General features: G+C 37.8%; 1 protein-coding gene across 6 annotated transcripts in view; it reads left to right on the plus strand.

Moving 5' to 3' along the window:
* The first annotated feature begins 5,039 nt into the window (after positions 1 to 5,039).
* The window catches only part of LOC103973237 (acyl-CoA hydrolase 2), a 95,619-nt gene continuing 81,886 nt past the window's right edge, over positions 5,040 to 18,772 (plus strand). For 5 of the 6 annotated variants that reach the window (XM_065168153.1, XM_065168154.1, XM_065168155.1 and 2 more), the window contains exons 1-7: positions 5,040 to 5,159; positions 5,251 to 5,343; positions 5,769 to 5,836; positions 6,346 to 6,427; positions 7,919 to 7,965; positions 8,086 to 8,211; positions 17,551 to 17,628. In XM_065168153.1, coding sequence (XP_065024225.1) covers positions 5,144 to 5,159; positions 5,251 to 5,343; positions 5,769 to 5,836; positions 6,346 to 6,427; positions 7,919 to 7,965; positions 8,086 to 8,211; positions 17,551 to 17,628 — 510 coding nt within the window. In that variant the 5' untranslated portion in view covers positions 5,040 to 5,143. The remainder of the gene's footprint in view (positions 5,160 to 5,250; positions 5,344 to 5,768; positions 5,837 to 6,345; positions 6,428 to 7,918; positions 7,966 to 8,085; positions 8,212 to 17,550; positions 17,629 to 18,772) is intronic. The other variant, XM_009387742.3, reaches the window with a different exon arrangement.

Consider the following 18,772-nt stretch of genomic DNA (forward strand, 5'->3'; position numbering starts at 1 on the left):
AAAGGAGCTCATCGGAACTTGCCAAGTGGATCGTCGCAAGTCCAGGAGTTTGCCGGAAGTCCGCAGGAGCATCACCGAGGGTTCGTCGGATGATCGACGGAAGTTCGTCGGAAACTCGCCGGAAGAAGCGATTGACGCACCGGAGCAAGCTGCAGAATTTGTCTTAGGAAATAATCGTAGTTAGCACATTGATTAAGTTAGAAATGGGAGGTGATCCCATTAGCTTAATCTTGGGGCAATTGGGCCCTTGAAGAACTGAAATTGGGCCGAATGGATCAACCCATTCGGACCCAGGTTGCTGTAGGAGGTGCAACCGCCCAGGCAGGGAGGTAGCACCGCCCAGGCTATGTCTCCCAGTGAGACTGGGCGGTGCAACGGCCCCAGCCAAGAGGTGGCACCGCCCCGGGCTCAGTCTCCGAGCGAGACTGGGCGGTGCAACCTCTTCTGTCAAGAGGTAGCACCGCCAGAGCTCAAGTTTCGAGCTCTGCCAGGCGGTGCAACCTCTCCAGTCAGGCAGTGCAACCTCCTGAGCTCGGTCTTCGAGCTCTGGCAGAAGAGGTGCAACCGCCCCTGACAGAGGTGGCACCGCCCAGAGGCTCAGTCTTCGAGCTCGGCCAGGCGGTGCAACCGCCCCAGTCAGGAGGTGCAACCGCCTGATCCCGGAATTCAGGGAATTGACATATTTGAGCTCCAAATTTGAACTGGGTTGGGGCCTATAAATACCCCACCCATTCAGCACAGAACACATACTCGAAATCTTGCTGTCTTTCTGTGGTTCTTAGAGCTCAAAACTGCTAGTTCTCCTCTTTCTGTTCTTCAAAGTTTGGGTTGTAAAGAGAGGAGAGAAAACTTCTGTAAGGGTTGTCTCCTAAGCCCATCAAAAGGAGTGAATCTGTAAGAGGGTGGTTGGCCTTCGCCTATTGAAGGAAGGCCTCTAGTTGACGTCGGCGACCTCGTTGGTGGAGGAAGCCAAAAGTGGAGTAGGTCAAGATTGACCGAACCACTCTAAATCTCGGTTTGCATTTCCTTTGAGCATTTTACCTTCACTACAAACTTCTCAATAGCTCACTGCCATCTGCGATTTTACGAACGAGTTTCAAGGTTCAGACGTAAATCTGCGTTTAGACGTAAATCTGCGTTTAGATGTAAATCTGCGTTTAGACGTAAATCTTCTTTTTCGTATGATCATCATATTGCAGATTGCGTTTACGTTTTGAGCTTTACCATAACTGCACACTGCCTTTATACTCCTGCTTAAACTGCGTCTTATCTAATCAAGTGATTTACGAATCAGCATTTAGACGTAAATCAGTTTCTTCGTATGAACGTCGGATTTCAGTTTGCGCCGATATTCTGGTTTTCATCATAGCTGCAAATTGCCTGCATAGTTTGACTTTAACCTTGCTTAGTATCAACTTTCATACAGAAGTTGTTTTTATCGTTCGAACGCAGCTTTCGATTTTAATCGCAGAAAGTTTTCCGCTGCACTAATTCAGCCCCCCCTCTTAGTGCTCTCGATCCTAACACCTCGGCCACTCACTACCCAACGCCATGACTGCTCACCCGACCTTTCTCGATTGCCAAGCACTATGAGTTTCACGCCCAGGGCGACGCACCAGCCTTTGGCCAACGAAGAAAGCTCTCTAAAGCTGAAGCCATACCTCTGACCCCCCCATTATGGCAACTGACGCATGGCTTCCTTTGGGGGGGGGGAGAATGATGAGGGTAATAATTACGATAAGACTTGCATGACACCCGCTGACGTCCCGCTCCCCTGTTAGTCCGACACCGCGTGACTGACACGGGTCAAAATGCCAACCGAGGCCCATTAACGATCGCTTAGATTCGATTCCACACGCTACGCCGATAGCAATGTCAGACGCCATCAGAAGGTATGATTTTACCCCTTGCGGGCAGGCGCATTAGGTAACACCGAACCCCCCTTATAAATACCCTTGCATTCTGAACGAAAAGAAAAAAGGAGAAACAGAGAAAACAACCCCACTATGATTGCTGACTGATTTGATCGTCGGAGGGGTCGAGTCGAGTTCTCCCATCCCGACCTGTGTGCAGGAACGAAGGCGAGATGCTTCTCTCCGGGCGCGTTGGCAAGGAACCCCCTCGCGAAGGAACCGGCGACCCGTCATCCAGACCCGAACCAAGCTGCGTCGGTCCCGAGGTCACAGCTAAAAAGTTGTTTACACTAACAATGACCCCTAAATCACTTGGTGGGAGAAGAGACATGTTATTGATTAAATCGTCCGTTAATATGCATCACATTTTACCTATTTTCAATAATTCTAATTGTCTATGGTTTATAGTCTTTATTGCCCAAGTATTAACTATCCTAACCTTTGGAACCCAAATATTAAGAAATTCTCCTCTTTCTGGAAAGGTATTTATTAAATTATTAGAATCAGTTTAGGGTCAAAATTTCCTTTTAGACGAAAATTCATTGTTAACCAATTTTGTAAAATAAATGGTCGACCTTTCTAAACCGTCACTACTTCTCCAAATTCAAATATGTTGCCAATATTATCTCTTATAAATCTAGGAATATTACGTATTTCTTGACAACATTTTCCATCCAAGTTTAATTTAAAAAATAGTATTATTAATTAATGAAGGGAGACCAATAAGGATAAATGTGTATGGACGTTTACATCCTTTTGGTTTGCTACTTCTAAAAATAAGCACCTAACGAAATGGTAAAATGACCAATTAAGAAGGCTTTAAATTTGTATGGAGTCGAAAGATTCTTTCAAAAGTTCAAATTTTCTTATGAAAATTATTATGAAATTGTTTACCCACATTTGTTTGGTTGCCTAATTTTCTCTATTATTATGCAGATCTTTGTTTGACAAGCGGAAGAAGACTTCTCTTTCTTTAATCACTTTTTGTTTCTCTCATCATTTCATAAGAGATTTTTGGGATTTGATACACTTGAGTTTAAATTTTATGTTTAATTACATGCATGAATGATAAAATTGTGCTTCACTAAAAGAAAAAAGTCATATTAATAATCAGTTCTCTAAATCCATTGTATCCATCATTGGCACTACTTTTTGGATTCTATAAAAGAATAAAAATAATTATAAATTTAATCATCATTGTTTCCAACCCTATTCCAAGTGATTGAAGGTTTTAGCCCTGCTCAAAAATAGTAATAGAACCCCTGTGTTGAGATTTTTCAAGTTCTCTTAAACCCACCCGATCTTTCCATGCCTTAAAGCCAATGACATCATTATTTTATGATGATTTATTTACTAATGACTCTTGTCTTGTAGACTGACTTTTATTTTAAGAAGTCTATAGATAGTACTATTTTGGTGGATAAAATACTCACCTTACCTCCAACGCCCTGTACCTTGTTGAATGCTAGACAATATGAGATGGACTCTAAAATACGTAGAGGTATTAATTTTTTGATCAAATCTAATATATTTGATATGATTCAAATACTTAATCACAACAAGTTGACACATTGATTCCTACATAATATCTATAATGATATTTTCATGTTAGCTTTCATGCTATAAGAACTTCTTGTATTCCTTCTCGCTTTGAGAGTAATGTTGCAATCCTTGGTGACATCGAAAATCTTGATTAATAAAAAAAATATTTTAAAAAAGCTAATACTAGTCATAGTTTGGGTCCAAGTCTACAAAAATAAGATAATTTTAGATACCTAACATTCCCCTTGTTAAGGAATTATTTATGAACATACAAAGTTTTTTTTTCTTTTTCACTTTCTTATATCGCATCAAATTTCGGTGTTGAAGGAAAGATAAATTATTTAAATATAAATGAAAAGTAATTGGAGGTCGAAAAATACATTATAGAAAAAGCGTTGGAGACATCCATTTTCATCTCTCTAATAATCCTTTGTTATTACAATAATAAAATTATTGAGTTAGATACTAAAATCGAAGCCAATAAGAGATGACCGGAGAAAATGTGAGAGTAGATCACGTTAAAGATAGAGGGAGACGATTTGCCGTTAGTTTAGCCATTATATGTTTCGGGCATAATCATATTAATCAAGTTTTCTTCTAATTACGAGCGACAAAAATTTGGCAGCTGAGATTATGATTAGATGAGATGAGATGAGATGGTCATAGAGTTTAATAACTCAATCACAACTGAGATTATGATTAGATCAGGAAAGATGTTGAGAGTCCTAATTAATTCGGAAAAGCAATGGATGATCTTAATGTTAGTAAATATGAACGCCTAGCTAAACGCGGAGCTTTTAAGAGACTTTTTTTTCATAGATTTTAAAAGGATGTCGTTTGTGTAAAAAAAAAAAATATTTTTCTGTATTATCATTATTTTATATTATGTTATATTAGATATAATTTTATGTGAATTACCCATAACGGAATTGAAAATGAGATTGTCTTAATCTAAAAATCAAATCAATGACTCTTATGCGCTAACTACACCAAATCGTATATACTGATTAATTTGGAAACATATTTAGTTAATTATAACATAATTCGGAAACTACATTAGATTTTGGATGAGACTGTTACACAATTCAATCTTACGACTAAAAGTAAATTTTATTAGTTAAATAATTCTATTAGTTAAAAAGCAACGGTTAGATCCTAATCTTATTATAAATTTTATTTTCAGAATTATCCAAACCTAAAATAATTTTCTTGGATTTCTAAAAATATGCAAGTATAAAATAGACGGAGTTGAAATGTCCGTTTTGTAATGTTGCAGATTTTGATCATGAACAAAATGTGAGCTATGTTCATGTGATTTCTGCTTATATCCACATACACACATTATGACGTGACGAATTATTAGAATTGGTCAAAATTATTTCGCTCGAGTCAACATTTTATGGAATGTATAAACGACGCACTTTTTGTCAAAAAAAAGAAAAATGTGCAAACTGCAGGCAATGGAATGGGTTTGTACCCCCAAGTCCTACGTGGTGGCGAAGCGTTCGGATTTGATCATGTGCCTCCTTCTTGAGGGGATCAGACCCGCTATCCGGCACCACTGTCAATTCCGGAGGCACATCGTATCGTTAAAAATCGTCACCAAGCGGCGATCGAGTACATCAACGACGCCCCCCCCCCCCCCCCTTCCCCTCCATTCTCTCTCTCGAGATACTTGCTGTTCTTGAATGGATCGCGGAAAAGGTACAGCCCGAGAAACTCTAGGGTCGATCACCCTCCTTTCTCTCAATCGGTTTTCTTGGGGTTCTTGATTCCTTGGATTTATTGGGTTCAGTGTTGGAGTTTCTGCGACTAGTGCCTTTTCTGCAACGGCTTCCAGGTTCTTCTCTCCGTAAGCTTGCCGAGGTCGTCCAGGTGAAGCAATATGGTGGGCTGGTTTCTCGTCTCTTTGAACTCTTTCAATCACCGAGTCCAATTGCTTGGATATAAATTAGTTTCTGTATATCATTGGAAATGTATATCATTTTATCTTCCAGCACGAGTCTTTCTCATGTGTTATTAATGATGTAGATCTTCTATTATTTGAGGAATTTCGGTAATTGGGATCACAAGATCAACTTAAGAACCTGCGTGAGGCGCATAACCCCTCAGCGGTCTGAAAACTATTATGGTTTTGATAGATAGGTTGCTCAAACTATGCAAGTTTCTAAAATCTGTTGATTCCACAAAATGTAGGTTAGGGAGGTAGCTTTTATGAGTCATATGAAAGGATCCTTTCTATCCGCAGTATGATCCATCTAGTCCTGTATGCGTAGCTGAGTGGTTTTTTCTTTCGTTTCTTATTCTTATCAGAACTTGGTGAATATGTTGTTCGTGAGGGGGAAATTGGAGATGGTATTTACTTCATCTTGGAGGGCCAGGTATTTTCCCAAAAAGAAAACCGGAAGATGAATTATAGCATATGGTTGCAAACTTCATGGTTGCAAACTTCAGTGTTGCTTATGCTAATTGCTACTTAGCATGCCACTTGTATCTTTTTACTTATCACTATTTTGTTTATTTTCTAAGTTCATAAAAAGTAATGTGGAAATTGCCTTCAGATTCTATTACATGATGTGTTCAATAGAGGAATATTTTGTTTCAGTTAGCTGCCAATAATTAGTTCTGCAGATGGTTGATGTTTCAGAAACTGTGATGAGATCTATTTATTTTAATTTTTTTGCATTGAAAATATGGAATAATTTCTACAATAATCATCATGTAGCATTTGCACTCTCCAATGATTTCGTTTCATTCTTTTTTATGGAAAACAATCTTCTTTGTTTATGTCTATCTGTTTTACTTGCAAAAAGTTATTCAAATATGGTTGATTTAAGAATTTTATCCAGTACCATTTCATGATTGATGCTTCTAGTTCCATGCTTGCTAGGTTGAGATTTCTGGATCTGCCAGCATAGAAGAAGGAAATCACTCAGACCTCCTGTTGAAACAGTATGACTACTTTGGCTATGGTATGGATCTTTTAGTGCAAGGTCTATCTTTATTGGAGTATCTAGAAGCCATTACGTGGAGTTTCAGTTATTTCGCATTTGATGATTAATTATTAATGAGGACAAAAATGATGGGAAAATGCAGTAGGATACCAACTATAATAAGTACTCTATTTAAAACTATTATTGATACTAAAACTTTTAGTTCTAAAGTGATCCTGGTTAATATTAGCTATTAACACTGAACGTGCATAGCTGGCAGAACTGTATCATTCTGTGAAGTGATGGCCAAAAAAATTAGCTCGAATGTGTAGTTCATTCCTAAACAAAATTGATTTTTGCTCAAGAAGGAACTGTCATAACCGAACTCGATAAATTTACTAGCCAAGTATATTGGATAGAACATGTTGTAAACAACATGGGTGAAAATATTATGTTAGTTATTAGTTGTTGGGCTATCTATATTCAATATTACATTGCATTAACTTTGATGTAACTCTTTGTGTTACCATAATTTTCTTACTCAAATCCTTACCAGCATTGTCAGGGCCTACACATAAATCATTTCCTGGGAGACAGCATATATGATACATAGTGCTGGTGGTTGCTTCATATCATGACATGCTCCTTGAATTAACTGTTCTCAGGTAGCTTTTCCTATTGGGCTTACAAATCCACACATCCACTATCTCAAGTCCTTTTTGATCTTGGTTTTCATGAACTAACCTTGTAGTCCAGTAGCCCAGAACTTGGACTGAATGGGCCTTAACAGTGTGGCGAAAATATTTAGGCGAAAATATTTAGGTCTGAGATACTAGTAATAGGCCAATATAGTTTTAGATATCAGTAAATGACCACATCCATTTCAAATGTGTTAGACAATAGGGTGGTTCCCCAATTAGTCCAATATGTAGAAATGATGCTTAGCTGTCTTGGTATATAAGACTTGATGAGGTTTGTTTAAGTAAATTCAGAAAGCATTTTGGATCACATGTTTGAAAAATAGTTTATGACTTGTTAGCTAATTGATCTATCAAGTTGTGTCATGCCATATCAAGGCCAGGCCTAAGACCATGGATGTGTGGATTAGCATGCATATAGGAAGGGCTATTTGTGGATGGTGCAAGGCACATCACAGCATGGAGTGATTCTGGGCTATGTGCTATGTGTTGGGCTTTCACAAGAATGTCAGACCTGAAGAGGTAGGAGGATTGTGACTCTCTGATAACCATTATCCCATATTGGAAAATGTTGAGTTTGTTTATTATATCAAACTAGGCATTCTAGCAACTTGTGTCTGAGCACTTTAGGCCATATCATTAAAGATTCATTCTATAGAAGTCGTTGACTAGTAGGTATGTGATAGTCATGAGTCTCATGTGGTAGCGTCATACCCAGGTTGAATCTTACATTGCAATTGCAAGTAAGACTCTTATTCAGCAGAGGTTTTTTGCCTCCTTGTTGCTTTCTAACACATTATTCACTTCAAGTGCACTGTTTTATATTTTACAGAAAGTGGTGGTTCCATTCAACAGGCTACTGTGGTAGCATTATCTAAGGTAAGTTTCATTGTGGTGTTCAGTTAAAAAAACCCAGTGAAACTCATCTTTTGAATAACATTTTTTTAATTGGTCTAAGAATTTCTTTGTTATTTTTTGCTGATTGGTCCAATTTTGCAGCTAACCTGCTTGGTGTTGCCAGATAGTTATAGCAGTTTGCTGCAACCGAAGTCAATATGGTATGCAGATGAATCACCTGGAGGCTTGTCACTTATGGAGCATATATTGTGCTTAGAGCCATTGGAAGTAAGTGTGTCGTACCTGTCATCTCTTTTTTAAAGTTTGACTACTGTGACTACTCCATAAACCCCCCTCCCCGAAAGAGGGAAACAGGATCATCTGATAGGAAATAGATAGAGATAAAACCTCATGCATTCTTTCTCTCCCCCCTTCTTTTTTTTTTTCTCATTTCTGAACTTTGTTCTCCAACAATTTTGGAGGAATGTACTGAAGTTTGTAAAATTTTTATGCCTATGTTCATGCATAACATTTGTTTTATGTGGAGGAAAATATAGACTTTATATATACCTATTCAACCAACATTTTGAAAAGTGCTAGGCGCTAAAAGGTGTCAAGGTGTCAAAACACTTGAGGTGCTAATGCTCGTCTAAGCAAAGTGAAGCGCTCGCCAATATTTATTAAATAAATAAATAAACATATATATATATATATATATATATATATATATATATAATATTAATGGGAAGAGGGAGGAGGAATTGGCTGGGAGGAGATTGTCAGGGTTCGAGGAGGCTTGGTGGCTATTAGTTGAGAAGGGAGCTTCTAGGGAGGAGGAGGGAGGGAGAGGGGGTGACGATGACGGAGAAAGAGGGAGTGGACAACAAGAGGGAAGGAGAGGGGGAAGAAGCAAAGAGAAGGAGAAGAGGAAGGAGGAGGAAATAGTTAGGAGGAGAACAAGGTGGAGTAGGAGAAGGAGGAAGAGGAGAAGTTCGACGACCCTCAATTGTGAGGGAAGCTATCAGGGAGGAGGAGAAGGAAGAGGAGGGAGAGGAGGGAGGTGACAATGAAGAGGAAGAAGGGGACAACAAGAGGGAAGGAGAGGGGCCTGCACCGAAAAGAAGAAGAGGGAGGAAGAGGGAGAGGGGGGTTATCGGGGTTTGAGGAGGCTCAATGAGAGGAGGGCAGTGACAACAGTGGAGGAGGGGAAGGAGAAAGAGGGAGAGCATGATGGCAAGGAGAAAGAAAGAGTTGCTGCAAGAAGAAGACATTGTCGGAGGGCCATCTTTGCTACGAGAGGAAGTGTTTCGCTGTTGTGGAGAAATGAAGCTGCAATCGACAGCATAGGGTGGAGGAGGCTCATGGTAGGGTTTCTTCTACTAAGTTCCTTTCACTAGATCAAGCATGCGGTGGGGGGTTGTGATTAGTTGGTTCAGTTAAGCCAACCATTTGAAATTGATTGTACCTAGACTCAGATTGGATAAGGCGCACGCCTGGGCTTAGGCATGCCCAAGTGGTGCCTCCTTTAAACCTATCACCCAGACCTCTTACGAGGCACTTGGGCCTCACCTTTTGAAAACATTGTACTCAACTACCTTTTCTTTATGGATTGCTTGCAAGCTTTCTAATTGTTTATATGTAAAATTTTTTTATAATAATTTCATGAAGCTTTTTCACTTTTTTTGGTGGTATAAAAATTCATTATTCTGTTGGTATTCGAAACTAGAATAACCTCGTACGAATTGAAGATGGTAAAAATACTCATGCTACATGAGGAAGGTAGCTCTGATCTCTACCATACAAAGGAAAAAAAGAAAGAAATAATAAAACACAAATGATAATATTAGTATCAGTGATTTAAAAAGTGCTAGGCGCTAAAAGGCGCCAAGGTCCAAAAACGCCCGAGGCGCTAGACGCTCGCCCGAGCGAAGCGAGGCGCTAAAATATAAAAATATATAATATAATTAATAAATATAATTATTTAAAATTTTAAATAAAATATGTTATTAAATTAAGAAAATCGAAGACAAAATCACAATGTCACATTAACAAAAAGTTTCAAAATTCAAAACAATAAAATTTTACATCAAAGTCATTCATCATAATCAATATTATCGTCATTTTCACACAAATCATCTTCATTGAATTCATCTTCTTCCTCTTGTCCTTTGACTCCTTTCTCTTCATCAAGATATGTTTCATTCTCTATGTCTTCAACAATAGCAGGAGCCGAGCTTGATGCTTTTGCACTCATTTTTCTTTTTGACATCTGTCTTGTATATGTTTATAATTCTCCAGCACCTGAAGCTCTTGCCACATCTCCCCATGTTAATCTATCATCTTCAAATACAAGCTCGTCTTTAGCATCTTGCAAGTTAGCACCCATTTCTCCTACTAACCACTCATTTGAATCATCAATATCTTGTAATGAGATTGAATCAAATATATTTTGCAAATCATGATGAGCCTTCAAAGCTTGATTATACTTTATGTAAACAAGATTATACAATCGTTGATATTCCAACCGATTTCTTCTCTTCGAGTGAATCTGTCATGTCATATAATTTAAAAATATATTAATTAATCTATCTAAATAAATTAATTAATTAAAACAAAAATATTTAGTGATCCTTACATGCTCAAAGACATTCCAGTTTCGCTCACAACCTGAAGCACTACATGTTAAACTAAGTATTTTGATAGCAAATTGCTGTAAGTTCGGGGTGGAATTTTCAAATAGACTCCACCATTCAACTGTAAAATTTATGTTATTATTAGCAATAATATAGTAACATAATATATATGAAATTAATTATATCAAATTATTAATATATGGAGATATAGTTGTTCTGGATCGAACGACAATTGAAATTCCAAAAAGACCTTCGGCATTTTTATATAAAGATAATTCATGAATAATCTTATCTTGAACCTCAAGGCTGGGAACTAATCTTGCAATACACTGATATAACCCATCCAAAACTTCTACATCAAACCCAACATATTTAAACTTATAAAAGAATTCAGGGTTCAAATAATATCCTACTGCATGTAAGGGACGATGAAGTTGACAATTCTATCTTTCGTCAATGATTGTAAAAATTTTCTCATATTTTTCTTCATTTTCATTAAAAGATCTTTTAATTGCCTCTTTTGCTCTATCCATAGCCTCATAAATATATCCCATTGCAGGCTTATTTTCATTATCCACCAATCAAAGGACTCGAACAAGAGGGCCCATTACTTTTAATATATAAACTACATGATTCCAAAAGGATGGCATTAAGATGACATCAGCAGCCCTCTTGCCTTTTGCTTCTTTTGCCCATTTTCTTGTCACCCATTTCTCAAAGGTAAGCATGTTTCTCAGATTATGTTTTTGACGATGCACGCTCTGTAATGTCAAGAATGAAGTAACAAATCGGGTGACACCATGTCTCACTAATTCTTTCTTCCCTGTAAATTCTCTCATCATATTTAAAGCCCCAATGTGATTATAAAGAAATTCAACAACAAAAATTGCTCTTTCTAAGGTTTTCTTGATTTCTAAGATCTTTCCAATATCCTCCAACATTAAATTAATACAATGTGCTGCACATGAAGTCCAATACAAGTGTTGTTTTTTTGTTTCAAGCAATTTACCTAAGACAAAGGATAACAAAAATGATAAGACTTAAGAGTTTAACACATTTAATTGAAAATAAAATAATTAATAAATTTAAAAGATGAATATTACCAGCTAAAACATAGTTGCTTCTATTGTCGGTTATGATTTGAACGACATTTTGTTCTCCAATTTCTTCCACGAAGTTGTCAAGTAAATCATATATCTTGTCTCCAGATTTTACAAAGGATGCATTTATTGACTTCACAAACATAGTCCTTAAAGAACAATTAACCTTAAAATTAATTATACTCCTGCGCCTCTTGTCAGTCCAAACATCTGACATAATAGAGCAACCATGTGTTGCCCATGATTCTTTATGACCCTTTAGTAAGTCATTTGTATAATTCAACTCTTTTTGCAGCAATGGAACTCACATCTCATAATAACTTGGAGGTTTTAATCCTACACCATATCTTCCAATAGCTTCAATCATATCCTTAAAATTGTCTAAACGAGTTGTACTAAGGGGAAGACCAGCCTGATAGAAGAAGCGAGCAATGTGCTGAATTGTTATTCCTTTTATTTCTTTATCACAAGCATCACTTATATTTGTTTGTCTAAATTTTGAGCCTCCTGCTTGCCCTTGTTGTTTCTGGGATCCTTGAAACATATATAGATCCATCGATCCTTTTTTACCCTTCTTAGTACTCATAACTTCTTTTCCTTTTTTATCGTATACTTTTTTCCTACTTTGGTTAATACTCATAGAATAATCTTCTTCTTCATCCCTGAGATGTTCAACATTGTCTTCTGGTAAATTCCCGTAAGATTCATTCATTTGTATCTTCTTTTCATTCATATAACTCAGCAACTATTCTTTTACCTCAGCTGGACACTTTTTGCAAGCTGCTGCATTCTTGAAATTTCCTACTAGATGTTGTTTTGCAAGAAAAATACCACCTCTAGTAGTCTTATCTCAGAATATGCAAGTCACTACATTAGGATCTTTCGGATCCTTCAAATAATTATACTTCTATGCAGGATATTTTTTTGATGCCATTGGAGACTCTATTGAGTTGCTCTGTACACTTGCCATTTATCTTGAAACCTAATAATAATTTCAAATAAATAAAAATTAACAGTATTAAAATCAAAATAATATATTATTAATCTATTAACAGTATTGAAAATTAATAATTTCAAATAAACCTAACAATATTAACAGTATACAGTATATTGTTAACAGTATACTGTATACTGTTAACAGAAGGAGAAGAAGGAAGTGTAAGGTGGTGCTGATTGAGAAAAGAGGAAGCGACAGCGGAGTGTAAGGAGGCAGCGGCAGCGGGAGTATAAGGAGGCAGAGGCAGCGGCAGCGGGAGTATAAGGAGACAGAGGCAGCGGGAGCAGGAGTGTAAGGAGGCAGCGGCAGCGGGAGTGTAAGGAGGCAGCAGCAGTGGGAGTGTAAGGAGGCAGCGGCAACGGGAGCCGGAATGTAAGGAGGCAGCGGCAGTGGGAGTGTAAGGAGGCAGCGGCAGCGGGAGCGGCGATAGCGGCAGCGGGAGCAGGAGCGGCGAGTAGCGGGAGGCGCGAGCGGCGACAGCGGCAGCGTTTGCGAGCAGCGACAACGGCGAGCAGCGGCAGCGACAATGAGGGTTAGGGTTGGGTTGTCGCTGATATCGGTTTTAGTTGGTTCGATTGAACCAACTAACCACCGGAGACCGAACCAGGATTGAACCAGACCTAAAATCCTGGTTTGGCGCTTGGTTTAACCCAAGCGCTCGCTCGAAGCGCATAGTGCTTGGGCTCGGGCGAGCGCCCAGGCGGCGAGCGCCTCTTTGAAGCGCGCTGCCTGGAAGTTTAGCGAGGCGCTCGGGCCTCGTCTCACCTCGCCCGAGCGCCTTTTTAAATCGCTGATTTGTATTATGGATTTCATTTTGAATAATGAGACCAAATTGATTAAATTAAGGGTCATATTACTGGTTGCAGTTTTAGCCCCTTGGTAAGTGTTTTGGTTGTGATGGCTTTAGCCATTTATGGTCAAGTTTGTCTATTTTTGTTGATCCTTATTGGGATTCATCAGTTTTAATAAAATAATTGACTAAAAAAGATATTTTGAAGTTTTAATTAATGCAATGATGTTGGGATTGGTTTTGATGATTTCTTTAATTTTTTACATTGATTCGTTTCAGTATTCTTTCAATGGGACTATCCTTTCATGATCTAAATTGACTTAAAGTCAAAACTTTGAGTTGAACTTTAGATTTTGGAAAGTAAGATTTTGTAAAGAAGTCTGAAAGTCAATAGTTTGCTTTTCTTTTTCTATTGAGAATAAGTCTGCAAAAGTTGATTTGGCTTTGTTGTTTTATCATCTTTAATATGTGGGTACCACCAACTTCATGACTTCTGTATGCCATTTATCTTGTATGACTTTGTATAAGTTTTATAGTCGATAATCCATTGGAAACAATATCAGTTATCAGAAAATGGTATAAGATTGGATGCTCACTGGGGGAACGGTCTCGGTGAGATAATAAATTCATTGAACTTAGATTTAGCTACTTCAATATTTGCTTGATAGATTGCTTTGAGTTATATTAAGGATTTTGTCAATCGTTCTATTGTTGCATGAAATGTCATACAGTCATAGTACTAGCAAGAGAGAATATTGTTTGCCAATTGTGAATATCGGACTTAATGCTTTTGTCAGTTGTCTGATCCAATAGGCCTACTAGCCCATGAACTTGAACAGCTTCTGATCAAGTGGCCCCAAGTGCCTGAGTGGCTGGTATTATCCTCATTTGGTCTTATTTACACATCTCATCATTCATTTCCTATGTGAGACATGATGTTATATACACAATATAATCAATAAAATATTTAGGTCATGAGTGCAAGAATTGAATATGTGGGCACGCATTTTGTTTTTAGTGCAAGAATTGAATATGTGATATATAGCCACATATTATGCTGATTATTATATTTATAAAACTAAGTTGAAGTGTAAACAAAACAAGGATTACAATTTTGAGTATTGGACTTGTACTGGTTTGAGGCCAGACTAGTATGGGTCTGGTCCATGCTGGCTTATTGACACATATTACACTGGCATGTATGGTGGTACCATGGGGAGGGAGGAGGAGGAAGAAGAAGAAGGAATAAGGAAGAAAAAAGAAACAAAGAAGAAGGAATAAGGAAGAAAAAAGAAACAAAGAAGAAGAAGAAAGAAGGAATAAGAAGTGAGGAGGAGAAAGTGGAGGAAAAGAGAAGAGGTGTCAAAGGAGGAGATGGACCAGGAGGAGAAGCATTGGTATAGTGACGGTTGCCATGGGCTTGCGGCACAGCTAGGCAGCTCCCAAGTTGTGTGTTTGTGATGTGTGATAAAACATAAGTGCAGTGTTTTTGTGAAAAAATATATAAAAGGTCCTGGTCGCTCTAAAAGGGGCATCCCACATCATGATTCACTCCAAGGAAGAAGGAAGAAGTAAGAAGGAACAAAGAAGAAGATGAAACAAGGAATAACAATGGAGGAGGAGAAGGTGGAGGAGAAGCGAAGTAGAGGCAAAGGAGGAGACGCATTGAAGGAGATGGAGCAGGAGGAGAAGCATCGGAACAGCCACGGCTGCCATCGGCTTGCGGCACGACTGGGTGGCCCCCACATTGTGTGTTTGTGATGTGTGAGAAAACATAAGTGCAGTATTTTCTTTTGAAAAATATATAACAGGTCCTGTTCAGTCTAAAAGGGGCATCCCACATCCTGATTCACTTAAAAATAGGTAAATACAGGCTGGCATCAACAAGGTTCGCAATACCGTACCGTACCGGAGTTTCGACTTGGGCTCGGTACCGGTACGGTACGGTATACCGCTCGGTACACCCAGGTGTACCGAGCGGTATATTCAGGCGTGCCGAGCACTGTAGCAGCGCTACAGTGCTACAGTACTGATACAGTACCGGACCGGTAACAGGCGGTCCGCGTACCGGAAGCCTGTCGGACCGGTACGTACCGCCCATACCGGGCGGTACGGACCGGTACTGCAAACCTTGGGCATCAATCAGTCTGGTCGGTTTTGCTTTCCTTGAAACAAAGACTATTGAGTCTAAGTTGTTAGTAGGTCAATTGTATGCTTAGGTCAAATAAAAAAAATATAGAATCAAATCCATTGACATTAAAGAATATATTTGAAGTGATAAGATACAAGTAAAGATTTAATTAGTGAATGACATACTCTCAGGAATCTTAAATAATTGAACCAACATAATAGTAGAAGTTGCAACAATGCAATTAACGAGAAAATATACATGATCTATGTGACCACACCACATATGTTCGATGGGTTGCAAGCTAAATAGCAGCTAATATTGACTATTATCCTTCTACGAGGAATTCATATGAGTGCATATACATCTGCAGCAACATTTGGTTAACCATCTAATGTGTTGTGGTTGGTTGCATCTGGAGGAGACCTATAAAGGCTTTGGTTGGGCAACTATTTCAGATTAGTGAAGCGAGGATATTTAGATGCTGAAACTTTATTAGAAACAAATTGATTTGATGGATCTTTTTAGAAATAAAAGATGTGTTTTGTGTCTGTTTCCACGATAGGCCTATAAATGCACCTAGTCAGATGAAGTGAATGAACTCAAATTTGTGGTGTGAGGAGAGGTATATGAAGGCCAAAGCAACTTATTCTGAAACAAAGAAAAAAATGATTTGATGGTCCTGCAAGATAGCTTTATTGTGAGTAACTTATAGTTGGGATCTTTTGGCTTCTTTTTGTTCTTATATTACTAGTGCAACAATCTACTTATATAGTAAATTCTCAGTTTAGGTCTCTTTGAAATTGACATATTTAACTCTTTTAAAGACTTTTGTTGTGATAGTAGGTATAGTTTAAATGAGTATTGCTCTAAGAATTAAGCATATTGAACTATTACCATTTGAGGGACATGGCAACATGCTAACTTGGAAAACATAGTACTAAACTGGCATAGAGCTTACGTCAATCATTGTAAAACTCATGACAACTCTTGCCTATTCATATAATGTTAATGCATTACTATCACTAGTAATATCATGAAATTAAGAATGTGGACTTTAATTACCTCAAATGAAATACACTTATTGCTCCTTGTCCTGAGGAGATAGATTTTGCTTAGTAATAACTTCATCCTTTATTTTTGTAACTGTTCGTCTCTATTTCTTTTTGAGTTTCAAAATTTCTTCTGGGAGATAAGACAAGTATCTGGTCATTATTTTACTCGTATTCCTGTTTGACTATACAAGTGGTTCACAGAGAAGATACTCTTAATGTGTACACTATAATGTTCTTTTCTTGATAGAAACCTTATAAGATCAAATGCATGCTAGAAACCTTTGAAGTTGCTTTTAGTAAGAATTTCATTAGGTAAATTGTTGGTGAAAGAAATTACTTAAAGGTAGGAACAACATTTCTTTTTTCTTTAAATCAAGAATCTTTTTACCTCAGCAAAGGAAATTGTAAGAATTTTATTGATATGCTGATTACATTGACTATAGCTCTTAGGGTCTTTATCATCTGAGCCAAACAAGAAAGTGGCTTAGTGTTCTCTACCATGAGCTCTACCAAATTTGTAGTGCAATTTGTTCTTTAGTTCAGCTTTAACTATGGTTATGTGGCTTTTATGTTAACAATTTGCACTGTGAAGAGCTGAGTCTTGCTCAGACAAGCGATTATGTTTGATCCTAAATTAGCTAAACCATGTGCCTCATTCTAACTTTATAATGATCCGGTGCTCTAACTTAATCTAAACTTATGGAGGGAAACATCAACTAACATGTCTTTCTCCACTCAAGCATAAATATATGTGAAATTGTGGTGCTGCCTGGTTATAATAGGGGTTCTTTCTTTTTTGAAGTTGTTTTAATGTAGTTTGTTGTTCTTATAGTTTCTTATGTTGATATTAATTGGTCCAAAATTTCTAGTATCATTCTTTAAAAAGGTGATTATTCTTAACAAAATTTTCCTATTATTTGGAAGGTGGATTTATTTCGAGGGTTTACTTTACCAGATGCTCCATCTTTTAGACAAGTTTTTGGAGGACAATTAATTGGACAGGCATGCTTTAAAAGTCATATATTTTCACTTAATGCATTGACATGTACTTTCTGAGTTTCTTATTTTCGTTATACCATGTGACCATTGTTAGTACTATGAGGAGAAGTAGAGGAAGACCTAAAATGTTTTTATTCGAAATTATAAATAATAAAGATTTATATACTCTTTTTTTTTTCAAAAAGAAATTAGAAGTTGCTATTAAGAAAGTAGTCTCACATCACACAACCAGGGCTTGATAGATCAGCACTCAAAAAATAAGGAAACAGATCAGGTAAGTGATCCATCCACAAAAAGGGCCTGGTTGAGCAAACAGAGTTTGCCAACCATTCTGCACATTGGTTTCCATCATGAAAAATAAGGGAAACCCATATCTCCACGAGGAGATCAAAAATACGTCTAACAAGATTAACAAGCTGCCATGGAGGCTCCTTTTTCCTAGAGAGAATGTCAACGATTACAAGATCATCAGTCGCAATGTGAATTTTGTGCAGATTAAGTTGTAATGCCTGTTGAAGCCCCATTTTGGCTGCGAGCAGCTCTTGATAATTGATGTTACAGCTTTGGCAAAATCCACCTGCTAAAAAACATAAACCCGCATCAGTTCGAATAAAAAAGCTGCATCCCCCATACTCCCCTTGAAGGACCATCCCCGTATTTAACTTTTGTTTCTGCCAAGTAACCATGACCTGATACAATTCAGACCACAATCCCTCAGATGCATCACAAAGGGAACTAACTGAGACAACAGTTTTACAAAAGATGGAGAATGGAGAAACCTTCCTGCCATTGAAGGCAGCATTAGTTTTAGCTTTCTAAACCAGCCAGAGAGCAAACATGATCACACCTTTAAGTGTCCTAGACCTCCTTTTATCCAAATCCTTGCCTTCAAGGAGCCACTTACCAATATGCCATAAATTAGAAAATTGAAATGAAATATCAAGCTTATTGGTCTGCTAAGCAGTGTAAAAACACATTTAGTGAAGGTGTAGTTGAAAAAGATATGATCGACACTATTAGAATGTAGATCACAAAGGTAGCAAAGTTTTGCCTCAACAATACCAAACTGTGCAATATAGTGGGTAGCAGGTCAACATTGATGCAGTAACTTCCAACAAAAGCAAGAAACCCGAGGAATACAATTATA

This window comes from Musa acuminata, chromosome BXJ3-9 (genome assembly GCF_036884655.1).
Source record: "Musa acuminata AAA Group cultivar baxijiao chromosome BXJ3-9, Cavendish_Baxijiao_AAA, whole genome shotgun sequence".
Lineage (NCBI taxonomy): Eukaryota > Viridiplantae > Streptophyta > Magnoliopsida > Zingiberales > Musaceae > Musa > Musa acuminata.